General features: G+C 35.6%; 1 protein-coding gene and 1 pseudogene across 1 annotated transcript; one reads left to right on the top strand and one right to left on the bottom strand.

The window, feature by feature from the left end:
- Positions 1-1,227: 1,227 nt before the first annotated feature.
- LOC142616937 (uncharacterized) lies at positions 1,228-3,680 on the bottom strand. The gene is made up of 3 exons (XM_075789675.1): positions 3,506-3,680; positions 1,862-2,514; positions 1,228-1,779 (listed from the first exon to the last, which is right to left on the bottom strand). Exons 2-3 carry the CDS (start codon positions 2,246-2,248, stop codon positions 1,228-1,230), a joined length of 939 nt encoding a protein of 312 aa, XP_075645790.1. The 5' UTR covers positions 2,249-2,514; positions 3,506-3,680.
- Positions 3,681-7,111: 3,431 nt separating this feature from the next.
- Positions 7,112-15,716, top strand: LOC142615638 (putative disease resistance RPP13-like protein 1; annotated as a pseudogene).
- The last annotated feature ends 8,840 nt before the right edge of the window (positions 15,717-24,556 follow it).

Here is a 24,556-nt window from a genome sequence, read left to right as displayed (position 1 = left end):
GGGTCCCAACTGGGAAGGCCCGTACCGAATCATCTCATGGCGCAGGAAGGGAACATACTACTTGGAGACATTAGACGGAAAGAAGTTGAGCCATCCCTGGAACACGGAGCACCTGAAGAAGTACTACCAATAGTGCAGCAGTCACAATACCTACTGCCTTACTTTTCAGTTTAATTTTAGACAGTTATAGCTTTTACTTTTTAGAGCTCAGTTTTTCTTTTTCATGAACAATTCGGTTTGTTGAACTTATGAGAGGAATTTTTTAAAAATGCATGTTGATGAAAATCTACAAGTCCAAAAGTGGACGGTCAATCAAAAACGATGAAATCTAGGAGTCCACAAAGTGGACGGATCACCCACAGGGTGAGAAACCTACAAGTCCACAAAGTGGACGGATCACCCAAAGGGTGAAAAAACTACAAGTCCACAAAGTGGACGGACCACCCAAAGGGTGAAAAAACTACAAGCCCACAAAGTGGACGGACCACCCAAAGGGTGAAAAACCTACAAGTCCACAAAGTGGACGGATCACCCAAAGGGTGAAAAAACCTACGAGTCCACAAAGTGGACGGATCACCCAAAGGGTGAAAAACCTACAAGTCCACAAAGTGGACGGATCACCCAAAAGGGTGAAAAAACTACAAGTCCACAAGGTGGACGGACCACCCAAAGGGTGAGAAACCTACAAGTCCACAAAGTGGACGGACCACCCAAAGGGTGAAAAACCTACAATTCCACAAAGTGGACGGATCACCCACAGGGTGAGAAACCTACGAGTCCACAAAGTGGACGGATCACCCAAAGAGTGAAAAACCTACAAGTCCACAAAGTGAACGGATCACCCAAAGGGTGAGAAGTCTACGAGTCCATAAAGTGGACGGATAACCCAAAGGGTAAAAAACCACAAGTCCACAAAGTGGACGGATCATCCCATAGATGAATGTCTACATTGTGGACGGATCACCTGAAGGATGAAAAGTTTTACAACTCCATAAAGTAAGATGGACTACACAAAAAGATTAGAAAACCTAGTTCACAAAGTGGACGGTTAGCAAAAAATTCATTTGAAAGTCCGTTCACAAGTGGACGGGTTATCTGAATATACGACGGATAATAAGCAAGCAACAGGCAATTTAAGATTTGATAAGTCAAGTTTAAAAATTACAAATGACGGTTCAAACAAAGTTCTCTTAACAGTGATAAATTTTTTACAAAAGGGAAAGTATTCTATTCATTCTTTGGAGATGAGTTCCCGTCCAATGGACCGTCGTCTGGCTGAGAAGGAGGTTGAACTTCACCTTCATCGGCTGGAGCAGTGACGGCAAACACTTCATCTGTACTTTCTGACTGGACGGATTGCGCGAGTGTTTGCCCTTGAGCATCAATGTTGATATGAGATACGTCCAAGTCAGGGTACGACGACTTAACCTGACGGATAGCGTCATCGAACCCGTCTGCAAAGGAGTTTCCAAGCTCCGTCAGAAGATTCTCAGAATCACGGTATTCTTGGACGGCTATCTCCTTGGCGTTGTCAAGCTTCGACACTGTCTCCGTTAGCTGCTTCTCTTTGTCCTTCAAAAGTTCGCGTAGATGCCCATTCTCTTTCTCCACTTCGCCTCTAACTTGCTCCGAGCACTTGAGCTTTCTGTCCATATTGATCTTATAGGTCTTCAGCTCGTGTAACTCATCCTCCATCGTCTTGTTTTTCTGTCTCAGACGGTCCATGGATGTCTCATGATTAAGGCAACGGCCAAAAAGCCCCTTCATCATCACCATGGCCTGGAAGCAAAAAAAAAACAATGTCATGATAATGACGGGTGTAAAGGAACTTAGCAACAATACTAGACGGATCCAAAATTACCTGTGCAAGGGTGAAGAGGCCCGTTTCACCCATCGCCTCCGTCGAGTGGTTGCCAAGGTCTGCGTAGTCGTCAGCTGTCAGCATGGACGACATCTTCTCAAGGGCATAGCTCGAATCTTCCCGGAAGAGAACGGGTGGTTTCTCCCCTGAAGGTGCTGGACCCTTCATTAAGCCTTTGCCTTTTCCGTGTTTGACGGGCGTTTTCTCAGCTTGTAAGGCCACGACGGGTTCGACGGTGGTCCTTTGTTTCTTTTGAGGACGGTCCGTCTTTTCATGTTGAGTTCGTTTTGACGGTACCGTCGGGGCCGTCCCCTTTGTTTGACCCCTGTCCTGCTTTTTCTTCGCTGCTTGCTGTTTAATAAGGGCTCTCCTCCTGGCGGCGTCCATCTCTGCAAATCAAAGACGGATGAGAGAGGAAAGGTAAAGTAAAGCAAAAGAAAAATGAAAGACGGGTATAGTTTTGACGAACTTACGTTTTCGAATTCTGTTATCGTATTGACGGGCAGCGGATGAAGGTTCGGGTCCGTCACAATACCAATTCAGAGTATCAAGGGTGACGAGTTGAGCCCAAGTTCTTTCCTGCAGTTTCGTCTTGTTAAAAATTCTCTCCAAAAAACTCCACTGCTCCAAGTTAACCTGAGGACGGTCCCGAGCTGCAATAAAGGACGGTTAGACCTAGAAAATACATTAAATTAACTTCAAAGACTGGACGGAAGCAAAAAGGGGTACACATACCCGACGGAGGCATTATGCCCCATGTTGTGTCGACGGGCATGTTAGTTACATCTCCTGGACGGCACATCCATTCGTCCCCTTCCAAAAAGAAGTAACGACTCTTCCAGTCTCTGTTTGAGTCTGGAGTGTCACTGACGAGCCTCAATAAGGGACTTCTAGCTGCAAAGCTATACATCCCCTTGGACTTGACAATCTCTGTTGGACGGTAACAATTGAAAAATTCTTCCACCGTCAACCTTCGGGCACCTTCAGACATCGCCCCATACAAAACCTCAACCCCAATGAACACTCTCCAGGCATTTGGGGAGATTTGGGTGATGGACAGACCAAGGTATTGAAGAAGTCGACGGTGAAGAGAACTTAAGGGAAATCTGAGCCCCGCCTTTAAAGCTTGCTCGTAGATCCCAACACCGTCTATCCCCTTGTAGTAGCATTTCTCGGATTTGTTGGGAAGACGTAGACGGATGTTGTCTGGTATTTGGTACTTTGTCCTAAGTGTGTTGAGTTGAGATTCAGTCATGGACGACCTAAAATCATTTACCGTCCAGAGAGGCAGCATGACGAACTCCCTAAGTCCATCTGGGCCAATTACTGATTGGACGGGGGGATCCACACCGTCCAAGCTACTACTGGACGACTCTGAACTCTCCGTCTCTAGACCACCATCAAGGGAAGAAGAGGTACTTGACGGATTCCTCTCTTCACTTGAAGTGTCAGGATCTCTTGGACCTGACGGAAACTTTTCATCGTAGCCCGCCCCCTCGCGGATAAACGACTGGTTACTTGACGCACTAGACATTACCTACATTTATGACGGTACAACCTAAGACACCGACGGTTCTAAAGAAAGTGCATATACTTAAAACAGTGAAATTCAAAGAAAGACGGAGAAAGGTTTGGAATACGTACCGGATCGAGATGGTTTCTGACGAGGAACGACGGACGGATCTGCTGAACGACAGGAAGGCACGATAGCTGTGACGGTTGTGCTCTGCTCACAAGTTTTTGATATGAAGATAAAATGAAGAGAGAAAAATCTGGCTTTTTATAGAACAGAGGGCACGGAATACGAAGCGACGCCTCATTTTGGGGAAATAGCCAGTCCACGAGGGCCACGTGCTCTTCGTCAGAGATACAGGCCACGTGTCATCCGTCATGGTATGCCAAGGCCGTCCCCATTTAATACATTGCTTTTAGTCATTCCATGGATCCGTCAGATTCTAAGGACGGATCCAAGGACTGAAGGGGGCAATTGAAGGGGATAAAAATAGTAAATGGACGGAGATAGTGAGGACGGATCGATACCATAAGTGACCCAGCTTTGACGGTTGAGTGTTGCTGAATATCCGTCTTGTATAAATTAATTATGGATGCCACGTGGCATGTCGTTTGATATATTTCAGATAAGCTTTTGCTTTATCCCCACACAAACGTGCATACTTGGACTTCTTGCGATACACGTTTGGGAAGACTCCCATATGGAAAGGAACTTGAGAAGGAAGTTGTATCCTTAAAGAAAGGTAATTCTACTCAATATAAATACCCCAGAAACCCTAGGTATGAAGGTACGCATAATATTCTTAACTCTGGCACTCTAGGGTTAAAGGAACAAGATTCTAACTTGACCTTCGGAGGGTATTCGGCCGACACCACACCGGTGCTCTCTTTTAGGTCATTTGTTTTCCTTTTGCAGGTATTGTTTTCGTTTGAGGAGCGCTTGCAACTCACTGGTGATATTTTCGGCATCATCACTTAGCATTAGGAGTAACATAACAATTAGATCAACTATTGTATCGAAAGATCGATCAAGATTTCTCACTAAGATTGTATTGCTCAAATTGAGCTGATACAAGCAAGTTTTAGATTATAGTGTGAATTTCCCTACTTGTTATTTTGTTAAATTATTGAATCTTAAGCTCCTTAATTGAGGTTATTTTATTGATAATGTCTGGTCATTGGCAGGTAGATGAATTCAAAAGTGATCGAATAGTGCATTAGATTTTTTTGAGTTGTTCCGGACCATGACATCTAGGCTGAATCAGCAGGAACTTGAGTTGTGCTTGTGGACGGTTATCGTATGGGCTCTTTGGAATGCACAAAACAAATATCATTTTGAAAAGACTCAACTTCAGCCATAGCACATCTATGAGGGTGCTTTGGGTCTCTTAACTGATTACCAGCACCTCATGACAGCACAAACAACTTGAGCATCCTCTGTTTCTCTGTTGTATCCCATTGCTGCATATTTTTTCTTTTTTCGTGGCCCCTGCCCTGTTGAATACAGACCTGCGTTTTACTATCTGGGGGTCCACTGTTCCATTTTGTAACTCAGCTTGTAGTATTTCTGCTCTCTTAATAAAGTTTTCTATCTTTGATCTCAAAAAAATAAAAAGAGATAAGAGATTTAAATTTTGGATGCCTTAAAAATGTACAGAGGACATAAGCTACAAGACTTTTAACTTAACTAAGACAATTTTAAACCATAAATAAACTTATAAAGTTTATGTAAACATAGCCATCCCCATAATTACTAAACGTCAAATTGTATTGGGTACTCCAGTAATTGACAAGGTCCCATTTATCTTTCAAGTTTCAAATTCTTTTTTTTTTTTTTTTTTTAGTCTGGTTAATGTATGCTCTAAAGACACATATTAAACTATTTATTTTTAAAAATATTTTATAAAAAATTGAAACAATTATAATTTTTTATTTTAATTTTTAATAAAACTTTTCTAAAAATAATATATTATTGTGTGCTTTTAGAGCTCATATTAATAAAATATTTTTTTAGGAGCTTTTAAGTTTCAACCAGTTTTACTACTGTCACATTTTTCACTTTCTCATTAAATAACCCTTTGAAAGTTTTGTAGACTTTTATATACGTCATAACAGGTGGTAAGGTTTACATTTGAAAGATTCTAAAAGTTTACTACAAATATTATTTTTTCACCGAACCATTAGCTAACCCATTTGAAAGCTAGTAGAGTTTTCAATACGTTTAAAATGTGTGGTTTACATCCTGGGTCGGCCCAAGCGTCTCGAAGGGTAAGACGAAATCTCCGAATGGGCCTTTAGGTTATTACTTAAATAATATTTAACTAGTATTTTATATAATAATTTTTTTTAAATTTATTATTTTTACATTTTAATATGAATTTTTTTTTCATTGTCACTTCAAATTATAAAAGTTATAGATATCATCACGTACCTTTGGTGCAGTAATCACTCCACAAGTATAAGTTCTTGTGGGGTGTAAGAGCAATGATCAATATTTAAGTCTCTAAAAGAGAGTTTTGCACACATATACACTTAAATTAGGGTAGAGTAGATTTTTATCTTGTATAAAAATAATTAAATAAATAAAAGTTATATAGTAAAATTTATAGTATTTTTAACATTTTCCTATTTGAATTACTTGTGATTAGTAACACGTCTGTTTGTAAAACCTATTTATTTAAATTTGTCTTATCTCTATCCCTAACATTACTCAATTCTTTGAGCATTCTTAATAGTGAAAAAAAATGTTTTTCAAAAGAAAAATAGTAAAAAAAATGTAAACTAATTAAAATGTTTTAATATCTCCCAAAAATATTTATATACAAAAAAAAAAAAGCCCCTAAATTTGGGGCCTTCTCTAGTAACTAGTAAGGGGGCCTAGGTAATGGCCTAATTGGCCTAAGCCTAGGGCCGGCCTGTTTACATCTAAAAGATGCTAAAAGTTATTACAAATATTATTATTATAAAAAGCTTAAGCTTATAAACTGACATAGGAAGTGATAAAGAATGCGATCAATATGATAGAATTTTTAACTTATAGTATACGTTCTATGATAATTACTCTTTATTATACATTGAGCCAATACATTAATTAATTTTTGGTATAAGTAAGGTCGAACCTCATATTTTTTGTTTAATGAAAAAACCCTTTACCAATTAAGTTAACTGAAACTTATGCTTAATACTATTTCAATAACATAATAAATCATTTTTATTTTTATAATTGGTAACTTATTAATTTGTAAGAATATTGTTAATAACATACGTTAAGACACACTAAAACATATAGGGAAAAAATAACTGAAATTGTAACTTCGTACAACAAGATTTTGTTGATTTGTAATATTTTTAGCATCACTCATATGTTGAGTTAATTCTAATACAATAGTCTTGGGGTCTGTTTGGATACCGCTTATTGTTAAAAACTTAAAACACTATAACAAAATAATTTTAGCTCAATGTAGATGAAAATAAATTTCAGCTCTATCCAAACTCATACTTCTTTGAGCGGACGTTTACAAGGTCCACAGCACAATAGGACTCGCATCTCCTGCCCCCAAGTTCAAGAAGTTGTGTCCACACTTAATTATAAATCTTGCAAGAGCCAACAACGTAGGCTTTCACAAAAGCATAACCCAATTTTCTCTTTGGTTCTCTGCCTTTTGCTGTGTCTTTTTCCTCTTTCTCTCTTTCCCTTCCAATACTCGTTTGCTTTGCAACTTACTACAAAAGAGAAACATGGCTGCACAGTTGGTGGGTGGAGCTGTTCTCTCTGCATTCCTTCAGGTGTTGTTCGATAGGGTAGCTTCACGTGAGGTTGTGGATCACATTCGTGTAAAGAAACTCAACGATAGGCTGCTGAAGAAGCTGAAGGTCACGCTTTTATCTGTGAATGCAGTGATCAACGATGCGGAGGAGAAGCAATTCAGGTGCTCACTGGTGAAAGAATGGCTACTTGAACTTAAAGATGCTGTGTATGATGCAGAGGACCTTTGGGATGAGATTGCTACTGAAGCTTTGCAATGCAAGCTGGAAGCTGAATCTGGAAGCACAGTCAGTCAGGTATACTAAGCTAGCTTTTTGTTTTCATGTGTAACTTAAAACTTAATTTTTTCTAACTTTTTTTTTCCCCATCTTTTCATATATAAGCATATTTTATTATACTTTCAACAAGTTATTCTAAACGAACTCTCAGTCTCCACTACCAAAGAGAGAGAGAGAGAGAGAGAGAGTTAAAGTAGGAAATAATCAAAAAGAATATGAGACTGATAATAAAGTTTTATGAGTTTTGGTTAGTTTAATTGATAAAATTTTTTATGGCTAATTAATGCTGAAATTGAATTCTATGTATATAATTTTTTTTTTCTTAAAAAAAGAGAAGGTAATGGTGTCTTAATCATCTCCTTAATTACTCTCTCTTAAACTCTTCTCACCAACATTATTCCTTGAACTCTACCAATTTTTGTGTGAATTTTTTATGGTTTCAAAATAGAGATTTTATATGCAAACAAATGGCGTCATTATATATATCCTAAAGAGTACTGCTCCCATCTAAGTGGCATAATTAGTAATTATCTATTTTGCAAAAATAATACTGGCTTTTATGTATTATTATTATTTTTATAAATTACCGTAAGTTCTTTGAGTTGGCATGACTTTTCCCATGTTTGTCCACAAGGGAACTCATGCCTTAGCTAAGCCCAGAGAGAGAGAGAGAGTTTGATAATTAGGAAATGAAAAATTTGAACCCTAAATGTCCCATTTATAACTATCTAATTTTTTCTGAATACATATATAACTATATCTAAGTTCTAGATTTGTATGGAATTTGATAAAAGTGATTTTGTTGGTAATTTCTTTAGTTATTCTTGTTCTTGCTTAATTTATGGAACATTTTTTTTTTTTGGAGAAGATATGGAACATTATTACATGTAAAGTTGTCATCCGAGCTTTCATTATACATCTTCTAACTTTGTCCTTTCAACTGTCCAAGAAATTAAAAAAAATTTAAAGGTACGCTTCTAGTAATACACACACAAAATAGTATGTTAAAAAAATCAATCACAACCTATTTCTCCCTCTAGAAATTTATATCTCTTGAAAACTCTCTTAATTTCTCTATAAATTTATGACTTTGTCATCTCCACTCGGTTTGTTAATAAACCATTTACATTATTATTTTTTTTTCCATTTTCTAAAGAAGTTGGTTTAATTTGGGAAATACATATAGAAACCTTTTTTTAGAGAGTTTCAACTTATGGTGTCCACTCATGATGATAGTTTTTTATCATTAGATCAAGATACCAATAAGTTTTTGGTATAGACAAAGATTGAATCCTAGATCTCTTATACAATTATCAAATGATGGGTATGTGGGTGTTGCTAGGTGGAGGAGGTGTTTGGGGTTTGGGTTTGTTCACGGTGGAGAGAGAGAGAGAGAGAGACAAGGGAGGAAGGAACAGAGAAATTAGAGAGAGGAGATTATTTTTTTGGTTATATATTTTAGTAGATAATATATATTATTTTATTGATTAGAATAAGAAAATAAAAGTTGAAATGCTGGGTGTATTATAAAATGGTATTATATAATTAATAAAGTAGCTTTTTAGGATGGTAAAATAGGATAAGATGGAATTTCTTGATGCGAATGCTCTAAGTCCAATATTGCCTCTCTTTAGCCAAACTTGTACAACATAAATGGTCGAAAAATATGTATTTTTTACTCATTTTATTGCATACATTGTACGCATAAATTATGTTTTGAACTGAAATGTGTGTATTTTCTATAGAAACTATTCATGCAAAACCATTTTTCAACCATTATTGCTCATTCTATTCTACCTAAACAATATCTCAACTTGCTCACAATCCAACTGCCCAACACAAACTTTGAATTTATATTTCACCACATGATTGAATAAAAGAATTATTCAATTCTTTCAACGGAATCATTTTCTCCAAAGCTATCAACTAAATTGATCTTCTTCTTTTTTGACCTTCAACAATGCTGAACCGATTCTTCAACTTGCCCAAATTAATTCTTAAACAAAAGCAAATTCAATATCTTCAATGATAATAATACCTTTTTTCAAATTCACCAAGTTTAATTTGTTGGCTGCGGGAACACCAAATAATTATTTAATATAAATAAATAATTTAAATCCACGAAATTTGACTGTCAAATTTATATCCATGCAAAGAGTAATGTTTTTGCAACATTTTTCACGACAGTTGAGTTGATGAGTTTTTACTCTCATATGAGCCTCCCTATCAAATTTATATCCGTGTAGAGAGTAACACAATAATTTTCACACAATTTTTCATGATGGTTGATTGACCTTCAAATTTTAACTAGTTTTTTTCTTATTTGAGTTTATTATTACCACTAGCATTACTTGTTTCCATGCTAATTAATAACAGTTTGCCACCCAACTGTAAAAAAAAAATTGTGAAATTTTTTGTTGCTAAATTTATTGCCATTCAACATTTCATTATTTCAACTGTAGGGTTCAAATTCAATCTTGAACGGTCTCTAATTGCTTTTACGTAAATAATATAAAATCTTCTTCCATAACAAAAATTACAGTCTCATGGCAGATCAATTAAGTGGGGAAATTTGTAATACTTTTGATTGATTGTATATTGAATTGAATTAGATTAGTTTGTGTTGAGCTAGTGTATGCTAAGTTCTATATTAGACAAGTTGATTGGGCTCTATAAACAATTAAGAGGAGCTTCACTTGTGATGAAACTAATTTTTTTTGTGCATAACACAAATGTGACTAGCATTTTCTTAGATTCATGACAGTTAGGACTAGGATTATTAGGATAATTAGAATTAGAACAGTGAAATAAATGGACTTAGTCTGCAATCATATCTTAACAAATAAAATTGTTATTTGTCATTTCTTACCTCTTTATGTGGTCAACATTTCTTTCTTTGCTCTCTATCATGTCTTCTTTTGGTCTCATTGTCAAAGAACTTGACCATGTTTACAATACTCTTTTTGAATCAACATCATCTCACCCTCAAAAAACTATCCAATATCTCAGATCCATGACAAAAAGCCCAATAAGAACCTTACTAATTGTAGAAATTGCAAGACGTTCTAACACCTAATTTCTCTGTGACCAAATCTTAGACTTTAGTGATTCTTAGAGTTTTAAGTCCAGCCCTGTTGATATAGTTTAGAGGTTTTCTAGTTGCTTTGGAATCCCAAATAGGCTAGCTAAAAGAATAATATGGAGGAGCATTAATTTTTGTTAGTGTTAGTCCACATTTATAAGAAAACAAAGAAGTAAGGAGGTGCAATAGTCCCTATAAAAAGAGTGGTGGTTTAGCCTTTGTAGTGTGTGAAAGACTAAGCTTTGTCTAGTAAGAGAGATAGAGACTATGGTTGTCCATTGTGTTAGCATGAGAGCACCTGGGGTGTATTGGGGATTTGGTTTGGTTTATGTTTGTGAGAGTTATGGTTGTAATTCTTATTATTAATAGTAGATTTTTTTAATTGGTTTACCTGTGGATGGAGGCGCATTCAGTTTTCAAAACCACTGAACCAAGTTAAAGGTGTTAAGAGGCATGAATAACTAGCTTTAAGATGATATTTGCCCCCACTTGAATGTGATTGCTGTAGAGTTCCAGGAAAATTACCTTCAGGATACAACTAATCCCAGATTCTGCAACTAGCAATCTTTGAAAGAATTTTGTGATTTTTTCTCCTATGTTATTAAAGAATTGTTTATGCTCTAAAAGTCAGATAACTATCATTTTCCTTAATATATGAATATGAAACACCATTTATGTATATAATGAAGAGTTGTCTTTGAAAAGTTACACTTGAAAATGCTGCTTTTAGTTACACAAGCCCTCTAAACTAAAGCCTTCTAAAACATTGCCTCGGCTGTTACAAGCCGTTTGGAACCTAAAATGCTCATTTTCCCTTATTTTTCTGCAAAATTCTGCAGAAAACTTGTTGCTACAATTTTCTTGCTCGAGCGGACTCAAACCTTGCTCAAGTGAGCGTTACTCAAGCAGACTTAAACCTTGCTTGAGCAGGCTCCACTTAAGTTCCGTTTATCACCCTCGTTTTGAGCTTTTGGGAACTGTATTCCCGAACGACACTTCGAATGCCCTATGACCTCACTTGAGTGAGTCACTAAAAAATAGTTTTCTCTCAATTTATTCTTTCTTCAATATTTTATTTCCAAAGTAATATCACTCACATATATATACAAACATACAATAGTTGTTAGGAAAAAAAAACATTTATTTTGACTCATTTTTCTACAAACTTTTGTTGAAATCTATCATTTTCTGTGTTTTGCTTTTGCTAGAGTGAGATATGTTTTTCTTGAGTGAACTTATTTTAGCTCGAGTGAATTTTTTATACACTTTTAAAAGAATTAGACATGGTCTTCACTTTTGGTTTGAATGAAACTCACTCATGCAAAACATCTTGTTGGAGCAGACTTACTTTTTCTTGAGAGAATTTTCAGTACACTTTTAAAAGAATCAGATAAAATTTTCTCTTTTGATTTGTTTGTAACTCACTCAAGCAAAATTCCCAATTCATGTCTTCTTTGATCTAAATTCTTTCTTCGTTCTTTCCACAATTTTTTTTTTTAATTCAATAATTGGGGGGAAGGGGAGGGGGGCGGGTGGATTGAACCCTAGATGTGTCCTTTGGAAATATCAGGGCATGATAATTAGTTAAGCTGCAAGGCTTTTAGTCAAGTGGAACCATACAATCAGTTGAACTACAAGGCTATTAGCCAAGTGGGACCTTCTCAAATATTACAACATATCTAATATGGCATATTTGTAACATTTGGTAGGTTAAACTATTCACTTAGACTCATGAACCAAAACCACCTAAAATATAAAATTACAAAAATATCAGTAATCCTAATTTCACTTGGTTTATATTTCCACAGATTAAACCCAAGATAGAGGAGATCCTTGACAGATTGGAATTTATTGCAAAACAAAAAGATTCCCTTGGCCTGAAACATGGTGTTGGAGAGATACAGTCATGGAAAATACCAACAACATCTATGGTAGAAAAATCTGATGTGTATGGTAGGGAGGATGATAGAGAAGCCATAATTAACTTGTTGCTGTCAGATTTTGTCAACGGCAATAATATAAGTGTGATTCCAATAGTGGGCATGGCTGGGATTGGCAAGACTACCCTTGCTCAAGTTCTATACAATGATGATAGAGTGAAGGAGCATTTTGAGTTTGCTGCATGGGTATGTGTTTCTGAAGAATTTGATATTTGTAAGATAACAAAAACAGTTCTTGAGGCAGCCACTTCAATTCCTTGTGATATCAAGGATATAAATTTGCTTCAACTTAAACTTAAAGCGAAGTTGACTGGGAAGAAATTTCTGCTTGTTCTAGATGATGTTTGGAATGAAAATTATGAAAGTTGGGAGGCCTTGAAAAGACCTTTTAACTCAGGGCTACAGGGAAGTAAGATCATTGTGACAACACGCAATGAAAGTGTTGCATCAGTCATGCGCACTGTTCCAATTCATCATCTGAAGCAATTAACTGATGAAGATTGCTGGCAATTATTTGCAAAACATGCTTTTGAGAGTGGAAATCCTGATGCATATCCAATCCTAGAAAGAATTGGTAGAGATATTGTGAAGAAATGTAAATGCTTACCATTAGCTGCAAAGACACTTGGGTGTCTCTTGCGCTTTAAACTAGATGCTGAGGAATGGGAAAAGATACTGCAAAGTGATATATGGGAATTGTCAGATGACCTGAGCAACATTCTTCCAGCCTTGAGATTGAGCTACTATTACCTCCCTTCACATCTGAAGCGATGTTTTGCCTATTGTTCGATATTTCCAAAAGATTATGAATTCAAAAAGGAGCAGTTAATACAATTATGGATGGCAGAAGATCTCTTGCAGCACCCCAGAAGGAATAAGAGAATGGAAGAAGTAGGTGATGAGTACTTTCATGAATTAGTATCAAGATCATTTTTTCAAAGATCAGGTGGTGAAAACTCATGCTTTGTTATGCACGACCTTATTAATGATTTGGCTAAATTTGTATCTGGAGAACTTTGTTTCAGGTTGGAGGATGAAAACTCACAGGAAATTTCAGAAAAGACTTGTAATTTGTCATATGTTATGGCTTTACAAGATCTCTTTAAGAGATTTGAGATTTTCTATAAAGCAGAAAGTCTACGCACCTTTTTACCACTATATTTACCTGATGAATTTTACTGCTTGTCTAACAAGGTACAACATGATCTCTTAATTAAGCTAAGGTGCTTGAGGGTGTTATCTTTGTCCAACTATCATAGCATCGGCGAGTTGCCTGATTCAATTGGAAAACTGAGACATCTACGATATTTGGACCTCTCTCGCACTTTGATCAAAAGGTTGTCAGAATCTGTGTACTTTGTACAATTTACAAACACTGAAGCTGGCCTATTGTTATCGCCTTAGGAAGTTGCCTATGGGTATGCACAATCTCATAAACTTGCGTCATCTGGATATAACTGGAACATGTGTAGAAGACATGCCAACACAGATGAGTAAATTAAAAAACCTCCAATCTTTGAGTACTTTCATTGTGGGAAAAGAGAATGGGATCAAGATTGGAGAGTTGGGGAACCTTTCAAATCTTCAAGGAACACTGTCCATTAAAAAGTTAGAGAATGTTATGAATGCTAAGGATGCCTATGAGGCCAAGTTAAAGGATAAGAAGTTCCTTGTGGAGTTAAACTTGGAATGGGGTTATGGAGAAACTGATGATACAATGTGTGAAAGAAATGTACTTGAGAAGCTCGTGCCTCATACAAACTTGAAAAAGTTTCAAATCCATAATTATGGTGGCACGAGATTTCCAGATTGGTTAGGTGATGAATCATTCTGCAATATTTTATCTGTAAGCCTTCACGACTGTGCAAATTGCTGCGTCTTGCCATCCCTTGGGCAATTACCTTCCTTGAAACACCTTTCGATTGAAGGTTTTGATGAAGTAGTGGCTGTTGGTCCTGAATTTTATGGGAACAGTTCTCTTGTGTCTCAACCCTTTCAATCTCTGGAAATATTAAAGTTTAGTTGGATGTCTGCTTGGGAAGAATGGAGTTCTATTGGAGTTGAAGATGAATGCAGAGCTTTCCCTCGTCTGCAAGAGCTTCACTTGGAGTCCTGTCAAAGCCTAATCGGGAGTTTGCCCAAGAAGCTTCCTTCTTTGAGGAAACTTGTGATAGAATACTGCGACCAGCTTGTTTCTCAGCTCCCAAAAGCTCCGGCCATCCGTGAATTAGAGCTGATCAAATGTGATATGGTAGTGTTGCATGAGCTGCCATGCACGCTGCACTCGCTCAAAATCAAAGGATGTCAGGTTGTTGTTCAGTCGTTTTTGGAGATGGTGAAAGTCCAAGCCTGTCCTCGACGTTTGGATATTTCTGATTGTTCTTCTTTGACATCATTTCCTGGAGGTTGTCTACCAACTACATTGAGCTTCCTAAGTATAAAAAATTGTGAGAAGTTAGAATTTCCGGTGCAGCATTATCACACATCACTTAAACATTTGTTGATAGAAGATAGCTGTGATTCACTCAGGTATTTTCCATTAGATTTCTTCCCTAATCTCAACAGTCTCACCATTGTGAGGAATAAAAGCTTCAGATTCTTTACACTGTCAGAGGGACCATGCAAGGTTCTTGCATCTATCAATTACTTGAAAATCCGGGGTTGCCCAAAGTTCATCTCTTTTCCCAGAGGAGGACTATCTGCACCCAACCTGACTGATCTTTGGGTTGAGGAGTGTGAGAACTTAACATCACTACCAGAAGGAATGCATATCATTCTCCCATCCTTAAGAGAATTGAGGATTTCTGGTTGTCCAAAAGTCGAGTCTTTTCCTGACGGGGGTTTGCCCTCTTGTTTGTCTTCACTTTACATTGGAGGTTGCAACAAACTCATTGCTCGCCGGCAGGAGTGGCATTTGCAAAGTCTCCCTTTGCTTACAAGCTTTGGAATCTTCGATGAAAGTGAAAACTTGAAGTCCTTTCCAGAGGAGGAGCTGCTGCCCTCTACTCTTACTTACCTGTCCATGTTTGGACTTTCATGCCTCAAAATCTTGGATGGAAGGGGGCTTCAACACCTCACCTCTCTCACAACATTAGTCGTCAGTGGGTGTACTGAGCTCCAAGCAATGCCAGAAGAAGGGCTACCTATGTCTCTTGTTGATCTCATTATTCGAAGTTGTCCTTTGCTGAGAGAACGGTGCCAGAGGGAGAAGGGGGAAGATTGGCCCAAGATTGCTCACATCTCCTGCATACAGATGGATGAGAGCTGTACTGCTTAAGCTATCTCTAGAAGAGTCACCATTTTTACACACCCAACTTTCACTCAGGTACTGCATGCTAATATTTACTCTCAGCAGCAACTTTCAATTTGATTAGTAAGCTGGCCCTTCGTAGTCCTTTTTATTTAGATATCTTCTTCTATTATGTTCTTTTGAAGAATGAAGACAACCACAGCAAATTTTTTGGTCACCTAAAGCTGATCAAATTTTTAATGGAGAGTTCCTTTGCAATTCTGCAGCTTTGTTCTCTTTGCTTTTTGATTATTACACATGACTATCTGCTGCAAACTTACTGATGATTTGTTGGTCCCTATTGTGGAACATGGAGGGCTTCTGTTAGTTCTCAAATTTGAGGCTCTTTTTCAGTCCACTGATCATTATCTCATTACTTTTTCCTTATCTGCTACAAAAATTGTATGCATTGGAACAATTAAGAAAAAAATCTGGTATTGTTGTTGGAACAAAGCTTCTCAGTTTTCTCTGTTTATACTGTTGTGTATGTTTGGTTCTCTTTATAAGCAGTATAATGATTGTATCCATGCTTATATTGGCTGTTGGTAAGTGAAATTTCGTCTGGTGTACTTGTAAGTTGTAAGTTAACACTTCACTTCATTTTCCACAGTTTAGGCAGCTGCTGTGATACTAATAGCCTTCACTTTTGAATTTTCTAAGGTGTATGTTGACGTTTACCTTCTACTTTGCTTTAATAACCACACAAGCTCGTGGTACCACTTGTTTTAATAGTAATATTTCCAGTCTTTGAGGCTTTAACTTTTATTTGCTATTTTGCATTATGTTTTCTTCTAACGCTACACACTTATTCTCATGTGGCAGCTTTCAAGGTTGTGACATTGATGGTGAAGCTTGGCTATGACCACCATGCCGGCACCTGTGTTCAGGGAAAATTAGAGAACAGAAAAGTACCTGGACTTTTGGTATGCTTTTCTCAATTTGTATTCTTGAGGACTAGAAAGTCAGCTACAGTGGCAAACATTGGGCATCAGGAATTTTTTCTCCTCTGCCTCTTATTTCTGGATTACTAAGAAATTAAGCCATGATTGCCTAGTTCTGTTAGCTGATTGCTGCACACACTTTTCAAGAGTAAGATGTCAAATCCTTATTATATACTAGCTTTAAATTGGCAGATTTCCATTGGTGGGGGACATCTGGGCATAACTATCTTGTTCAACTGTACTTTGCCTCTTCAGGTCAGTTAATTTCAGGTATGAACTCTTAAACATAGATAAAACTGGATCAAATTTGGCCATGTGCAGTCATATCATGTTTTATCTTTTGTGTTTTGGGCTTATGTAGCTGGAGTTTGAAAAGTGTCTCATGACTTGTGCAACTGGAGATCTGGGGGACTATGATGATCTAAATGGAGGATGAAAGCAATCCATGTCCAAGAAAATAGAAATGTTGCCTGCTTAGAGTCTATGCTTGACAATAAAATTAAACACTTGGGGGCTTTTGAGCTGCTCCTTTCTGCTGCAGAAGTTCCTTTGCTACTTTTCTCAGTGAAGGGAGGTCAGGGACCTTAATAATGTCTACCTCAGGAGCTAAACACTCCAAAAAATTTGAGCCCATCCTCTATGTTACTAGATGTCCTAAACTCTCTATATCTATAAACCTAAAACCTCTGGAAATGCTAGTGCAATTGGGTCAAGTTCCATTAGCCGGTACTGTGTTGTAAAACTTCACAGTAGCTCCCCTTTTCAGTTAAGATACTACAAATAATCTTTCCTTCTATCTGGAATAACTTTTGTATGTAGGTTTTAATTTATATCAAATATTTGGAATGGTGGAGAACAAAGTTCTTTACAAACTTATTTGTTGGCCTCATTAGATGCATTTGTTGGCTACATTCTCTACTGCTTTGTAAAAATTAAAATACTGAAAATTCAGTTTTGTCCACTAACTAATCCAATTATCAGATGTGATAATCACTTAGATGCAAGATCAATCATAACAATCTTGAATTTACAATAGTAAATCAAATACACATGCATCACCACAATCCACAAAGCAGTATAATTGAATCATATAGAACACAAAGATTTGGTGACAAGTGAATTTTTTTTTAGAACTCCAAAATAAAAAAAATTCGAATAATACCAAATAATCCGGCCTGTTAATAAAGAACTTCTTTTCTTCATTTATTTATTTATTTTGAAAAACAATACCAAATAATCCCCATGTATCATAATGATAAAAATATTTTCCATCCAAGTGAAAATCGGACTCATGATCAAGGATTTGACTTCATAAATAAGGAATATCTCTGGCAATAGTACTTTCCATATAAAATTAGTAAGCCAAAATTGTTTGAAAAATTATGAATATTAAATAGAGTAATGCTAGAGATACAAACTTTTTTACAAATTTTTTTACAAACTGCTGACGTGGTGAGTAAATTTTTTTTTTTTTGAAAATCAATGTGGTGAGTAATGATTGGTAAATGAAAAAGTGATGTTAATGGTGGGTTTAGATGAAAACCAATAAGAAGCTGGTCACATCAACAATTTGTAAAAATGTTGTAAAATAGTTTGTGGCTATATATTTTGATCATTTGAAAATTTTGTACATTAAATGTATAGAATTGAAAATTTGTATACATTGAATACTATAAAGCATAGGTGCGTTTCCGGATTCGGGTGTGGGGGCGAGTATTGGTGCGGGACTTGGCAATTTTTGAAAAAATAGGTTGCAGATGCGGCGGGGTGCGATGGTTAAAAAATTATTAAAAATATTTTTATTTATATTTTCTATATATTGCTAAGCATACTTTTTTTCATTATATAAATATATACCAAATTTAAGAGCAATAGTAGATGATAACTAAAACATGATGTTCATAAATTAAATACAATCCACAAGTTTGAAACTAAAACATTGAAATTAGAATATAGGGAGGAGGCAGAGATTAGAGAACAAAGAGTAGAGAGGCAGGGAGGCAGTGATGGTTTTTTTTTTTTTAAAGATGTTTTTGCACTTTTTTTTAATTAATAATTCTTACATGAATTTCGGCTTGATTCAAAGCCAATATCGGTTGGTATCGGACTAAATCGGTCAGTTTTGGCCGATCGATACGAATTGATTTGACTCGAATCGGCGCGAATCTGCCCCAGTTAGCGCAAATTCGGAAATGAAAAAAAAAAAAAAAGCATCGACTCACGGGCAGCAGCGTTGCCCATTGCACAACGCGTTGGACACTGGTGCGACACCCCTATAGCAGAGTCAATGCTTTCCTGATTGAATTTATAAATTCGTTGAAAAATTGTGTACGTTGAATATACAAAATTGTGTAAATTTTTTGAAAAATTGTGTACGTTGAATATACAACTTGTCTATATTCTTTAAAAAATTAGGTATATTAAATATATATGTCCTTTGAAAATCTACATTAAATGTATAGAATTTGAAAATTGTGTACATTATTTGAAAAATTTTGTAAATTGGTGTACAAAATTAAAAAATTCATGTAAATGGAATATACATAATTTTGTAATTATTATTATTATTTTTTTGTTATTATTTTTTTGCAAGATACAATAACACAAAGCTCAAAAAGCTAAACCAATTGGAGATTTCCATATATATATATATATATATATGATTATATTATAAGAAGACTGTGAGGGCATTATGGTCCTTCACCTCAAAAGTTGAATTGAAGCATTTCTGAGAAAAAATATAGAAGTTGAGTTGAAACTTGAAAGAATGAAAGTGGGGAAACGTATATAGAGGCTTATTAGTTATCACGAGTGTACACCCGTCTACTATGAAAGAGATGGTGTATATACATCTGAAACAAGATAACAATTTTCATATGACTGACACCCATCGCAATTCACATATGCAACTGCCACCTGAAACCTAATTATTATTGTGGGTTCGATTAGTTCAACGATTAAACTTTCTTGTTGGATAAAAGATTTGGATTTCTAATTTGTTTCTCTATTACTTCCTCCACGGAGCCCAGCCCTATAGTATAGGGTATAGACTACAAGCTTGCTTGCTCTCTAGACTATTTCACCATCTACTCTAATGAGCGAAAACCATTGTCACCAACAATAAAAACACAAGGTCAAAGTAACTAGTCATGATCAACATTAGTATTACTCAACTTTTTTTTTGTTGCTTAAATTGCAGATTGGATGATGGATAGGCTAGAAATTTTTTTACTTGAAACCTAGTTATTGTGTGTGTGTATTTGAGTGTATTTCCACTCAGAGTGATTTGAACTCTAAAACCATTTTTTGGCATATGTAGCCAGGAATGGATCATACCAAAAAGAAAAAGAAACAACAGTTGATTTTGGTAGTCAGAAGTAGGAAGTAGACCAACTTTGAATCAATGCTTCAACAGAGGAATAAAAAGATGGTACCATCCTCTCCAAACATTAAACAAAACAATAATAACACGTAAGCACTAACGAATAGATTAATTAAGATTCCAAGATAAAAGTGAATTATAAAACCATTTTAAGAAAAGAGATAAACACCTTATAAATGCTCACAAAAAATGGGAAAAAAAAAAATCGAACCAATAAAAAACTGAAATTCAGATCCCATGATAGGACAACAATTGGGATAGGCAACTTTTGTAGATGACTCCTAGTAAAAGAACAATTAAGTGGTTGATATCAGCTTATAATTCAAATAATGCTCTTCACAAGCTCTTGAATGTAAAACTAAATTAAGAATTTCCCTCTCTCTGCGAAGTGCAATGTCATTGGTAATGGATGATGTTTTGGAAGACCAAGTCATCAACATGTTAAGCCATAGATTGTTAGAGAAATTGCAATTGTGATTGAAGATGAATTGAGCCTAAAGCCTAAAGCTTACAAATGAAAATGAGTCATCAAGTTCTGTTGTCAATACTTGTGTCTATCAGGATGAGTAGTAATAAACAAATATTGGATCTCTACTTTCACCCTAAACTACAGTAAGCATTATGAAGAATCTGTCAAGTGAAAATCTCTGTCTTTATTTTGTTCCCCTTCAAATGAACAATGATGATGTAATAGTAAATAAAAAGACTAGTACTTGTTACGTCTGTAACAAACGAATTCAAGAAGAAGGCCAATAAGCAACCACTTGGGAAGTGACAAGTTCCTTTATTTAGGTCTTGCTAACATGAACTTCAACTTATGGTTTAAATCCAAGACAATCGACTAGATAAGAATTGAAAAATTAAGATGAAAAATGTTCTACATTCTGTTTTCAACGTAAGCTAAGCAAGCCGATTGGACAAAAACATTAGCAATTTAGAGTATGAAACGATTCAAACCTGCACAAACAAAAAGAAAAAAAAAACTATATATATATATATATATATATATATATTCTTTTGTAGAAATACATGCACAAGCTAATTCTACAATACTATTGACAAATATTACTTCTCTCACAAATATGATCCCAATATCACTAAGTGTTGATTTTCACTTTGAGAAGATGGAAGTAAAACACCCAAAATACATCACCCCACAAATATTATCCCAATATGTAATTTATTTGAATGATGAAACCAATGAAGTAATTGCCGTATTCTTTCTCAAAATAAAGCATGTTCACTTACGCCTTAAGACCTCTTACTCTGATACCATGTTAAATTATGATTGTCCCAAAAGCTTAAGCTATTGTGATATGATAAATTTAATCATTTAACCACATAATTCTAACATATGTGAGGAATGAAAACTCTATTAGTAGACAAAAAGATAAAGCTCCAAAAATTTTGGTTAAGCGTAGAGTTTTAAGTTCATATTCCTTCTTCTTTTCAATTTGTTCTGCATAATTAAATTCAATATACAATTAAAGAGGATGAAGAAAAACAACTTTGTTTTGCATAACGAAATTCAATACATCTTCTTCTTTTGACGGAGCTAGATCTCCTTTCAAGTTTTGGGTGTGAGCAAGTCAATCCTCACTCTTGCAACTTTCCACTAACATGGGATAACTTTGAATGTACAATTTCTTAAAAAATGTAAGGACAGACATTCATTTAGGCAATGATGTTAAATTGTGACAAATCCAAATCACAAGTGATTGAAGAGATATGATGTTACAGATACACTCCAGTATAGTTTTCAATCTCAGACAATTTCCAATCTTAAGGTCTTGCAAAGAGGTGACATGTTGAAGCCCCACTGGAAGAGAGGTCAATTTTGAATAATTATGTAAAGTTAGATCCTAAAGCCTTTGCAAGCCTTGCCATTCCAATTTCATCCCATCTCATTACAATTAAATATCCTAAGTTCCTCAGGTGCAATGAGATGTTGTATATTTTATAGGAGATGAACATCATTGTCTTCTATTGGACTAATAATCAAAGATTTTAATTTGGAGAGAGTGGCAATGATGTAGCAAGTGTTGAAGAAGAACAACAAGAAGCAGAAGATGTTAACTCTGCTATTGTTGTTGTTGGGTTTTCCTGAGATGTCATATTTATCATTTCATTGATATTTTTTCTCCAATAGCCTCAAATTAAACTTCTCCATATGTAGTTCTTCAAGATAAGGAAATAAAGGCAAGGAATACACTTTAAAGCAATCCCTAATCATAGATAGGAAATGAAGGCAAAGAAATATTTGCCATTAAGATTGTTATCATCGACATTCTAACATATTTATCATTTTCATCTTCGTCCTTCTTGATGGTGGAAGGTTAACACTTTGATATCAGTGATATGTATCCAAGAAAAGGGAAGTCATACAAGATGAGAGTTTTGAAATTAGACAATTGATGTAATGGTAGCACATGTTGGCTTTTTCTTCATTGTATATAATGCAAGTTGTACAAAGATTCTTGACTGACGAAACCAGATATCTCACTCTCTTGTAACCATTTAATTCCAAACTTTTAAAATTTTGAGTTGGTTGCAAAAGCTTTGACTAATATATCATCTTACCCAACATTCACTTCATTAACATCTCCTTCTATCCACTCTAACACCAAGCCTTCAAGATCTTGTTTCTTTTTCAAACTTGTAGCCTTACATTATAATTCAACATCTTTCTCATGTCTCAGATTTTTTCTTAGGTTTCAAGCACAATATGCAGTGCATTTGTTTTTAGTTCCCTCCAATATTTCAATAATTTTTTTGACAAAAATTTGTAATCTATAGTATTTTATTTTATAAACAACAAGAGTGTGATTTGAACATACTATATGTGTTTAAAATTTTAAAAATTGTATGATATAGTTATTTATATATAGCCATGCTTCACAACCACTCAAGAATGCAAATATCGTTTTGATAAAATAAAAATGCAAATATTCTTCAATCATTTTTTTTTCCTTTTATTCGACTTTGTTTCAAAAGCAACTAAATTTGAGCAAAAATATCATAGTAAATGCACTTTTAGTCCCTACATTTTGGCCTTATTTCTATTTTGGTCCCTACATTTTCATTTTACCACTTTTAGTCCCTAAACCAATTAACGCGTGACATTTAAGTCCTTACCGTCACCCAACTAACAGAAAATGCTGACGTGGCTAACGACATAGTAAAATAATAATTAAAAAAATCTATTTTGTCATTAAAAAATTGTCATGTCAGCATCTAAATTAATTTTAATTAAATAAAAAAATTAAAAAACAAATTAAAAAACAAAAAATTACATGAATTGAGATCTAAAACTTGTTCTTCAATGTTCTTCTTAAATCAAGAAATAAACCCAGCAAAGACATCAAACCCAGAATCAAAGAGAACCAGATCGAATATCAAGGACATCAAACCCAGCAACAATATCACAGCCACCACCACATCAAACCCAAAATCAAAGACCAAACCCAACAACGCCATTTTCCTTTATTTGAAATCCAAATAAAAAACATTTTGGTCATTGCTCATCCACTAGATCCAACTTACTAAAGCTCTCTCTTGTCTAAAATGAACTCTCTTTCATCTAAAGCTCTCTCTCTCAGATCAAATCTCGATCTCTATCTCTCTTTCAGCTTTCTCTTTGGATCTGGGTTTAGAGAAAGAGATCCTCCGTCTCCAGATCCGCCGGCGACTCGGGTGGGTTTGACCCTTCCCCTCTCTCCATCACCTACCTCATCTTCGGATCCGCCGGCGACTTGGGTCAGATCCTTCGTCTTCTCTTAGCCACCTACCACTCCAAAAACCAGTACCTCCTACACCTTGACCTCACTGCTCCACAATCTGAGCGTGTTGGTCTCGCTCTTTTAGTCCAATCTATCCCCATTTTCAAAGCTGCCCAGAACGTCAATGTTGTTAGCAAGGCCGATTTCGCTTACCCAAAGGGCTCCTCTGGTATCTCCTTCACACTCCGTGGCGCCTCTGTTCGGTTGATCATTTTGTTATGTGGGTTTTTATATGATACTGCGTGCTGTTTCACTTTTTTCAATTTTCTGTGTGTTGTGTTGTTGATTCATTTTCTTATGTGGGTTCTTTGTGGTACTGTGTGGTTAAGCTTTTTTCGATTTTTTGTGTATTTTTGGTTCATTTTTTATGTGGGTTTTCTTTGGGCTTGCAGATCTTCTTCACATTTTTATCCTGTAGGTTTGATTTTCATGTTTTTTGATGTTCTAGTTCATTGATTCTAGGTTTGCTCTTTGATTCTGGGTTTGATGTTGTTGCTGGATTTATTTCTTGATTTAAGGAGAACATTGATGAACAAGTTCTTATGTTCTTAGATGAATTGTTTTTTGTTTTTAATTTTATTTATTTAATTAAAATTCATTTAGATGTTGACGTGGCAATTTTTTAATGACAAAATAGATTTTTTAATTATTATTTTATTGTGCTGTTAGCCACGTCAGCATTTTTTGTTAGTTGGGTGACGGTAAGGACTTAAATGTCACGCGTTA

Source organism: Castanea sativa, chromosome 11 (genome assembly GCF_040712315.1).
Source record: "Castanea sativa cultivar Marrone di Chiusa Pesio chromosome 11, ASM4071231v1".
NCBI classification, from domain to species: domain Eukaryota; kingdom Viridiplantae; phylum Streptophyta; class Magnoliopsida; order Fagales; family Fagaceae; genus Castanea; species Castanea sativa.
Note: the sequence above shows the minus strand (reverse complement) of the source record. Positions and strands in the feature narration are given on the sequence as shown.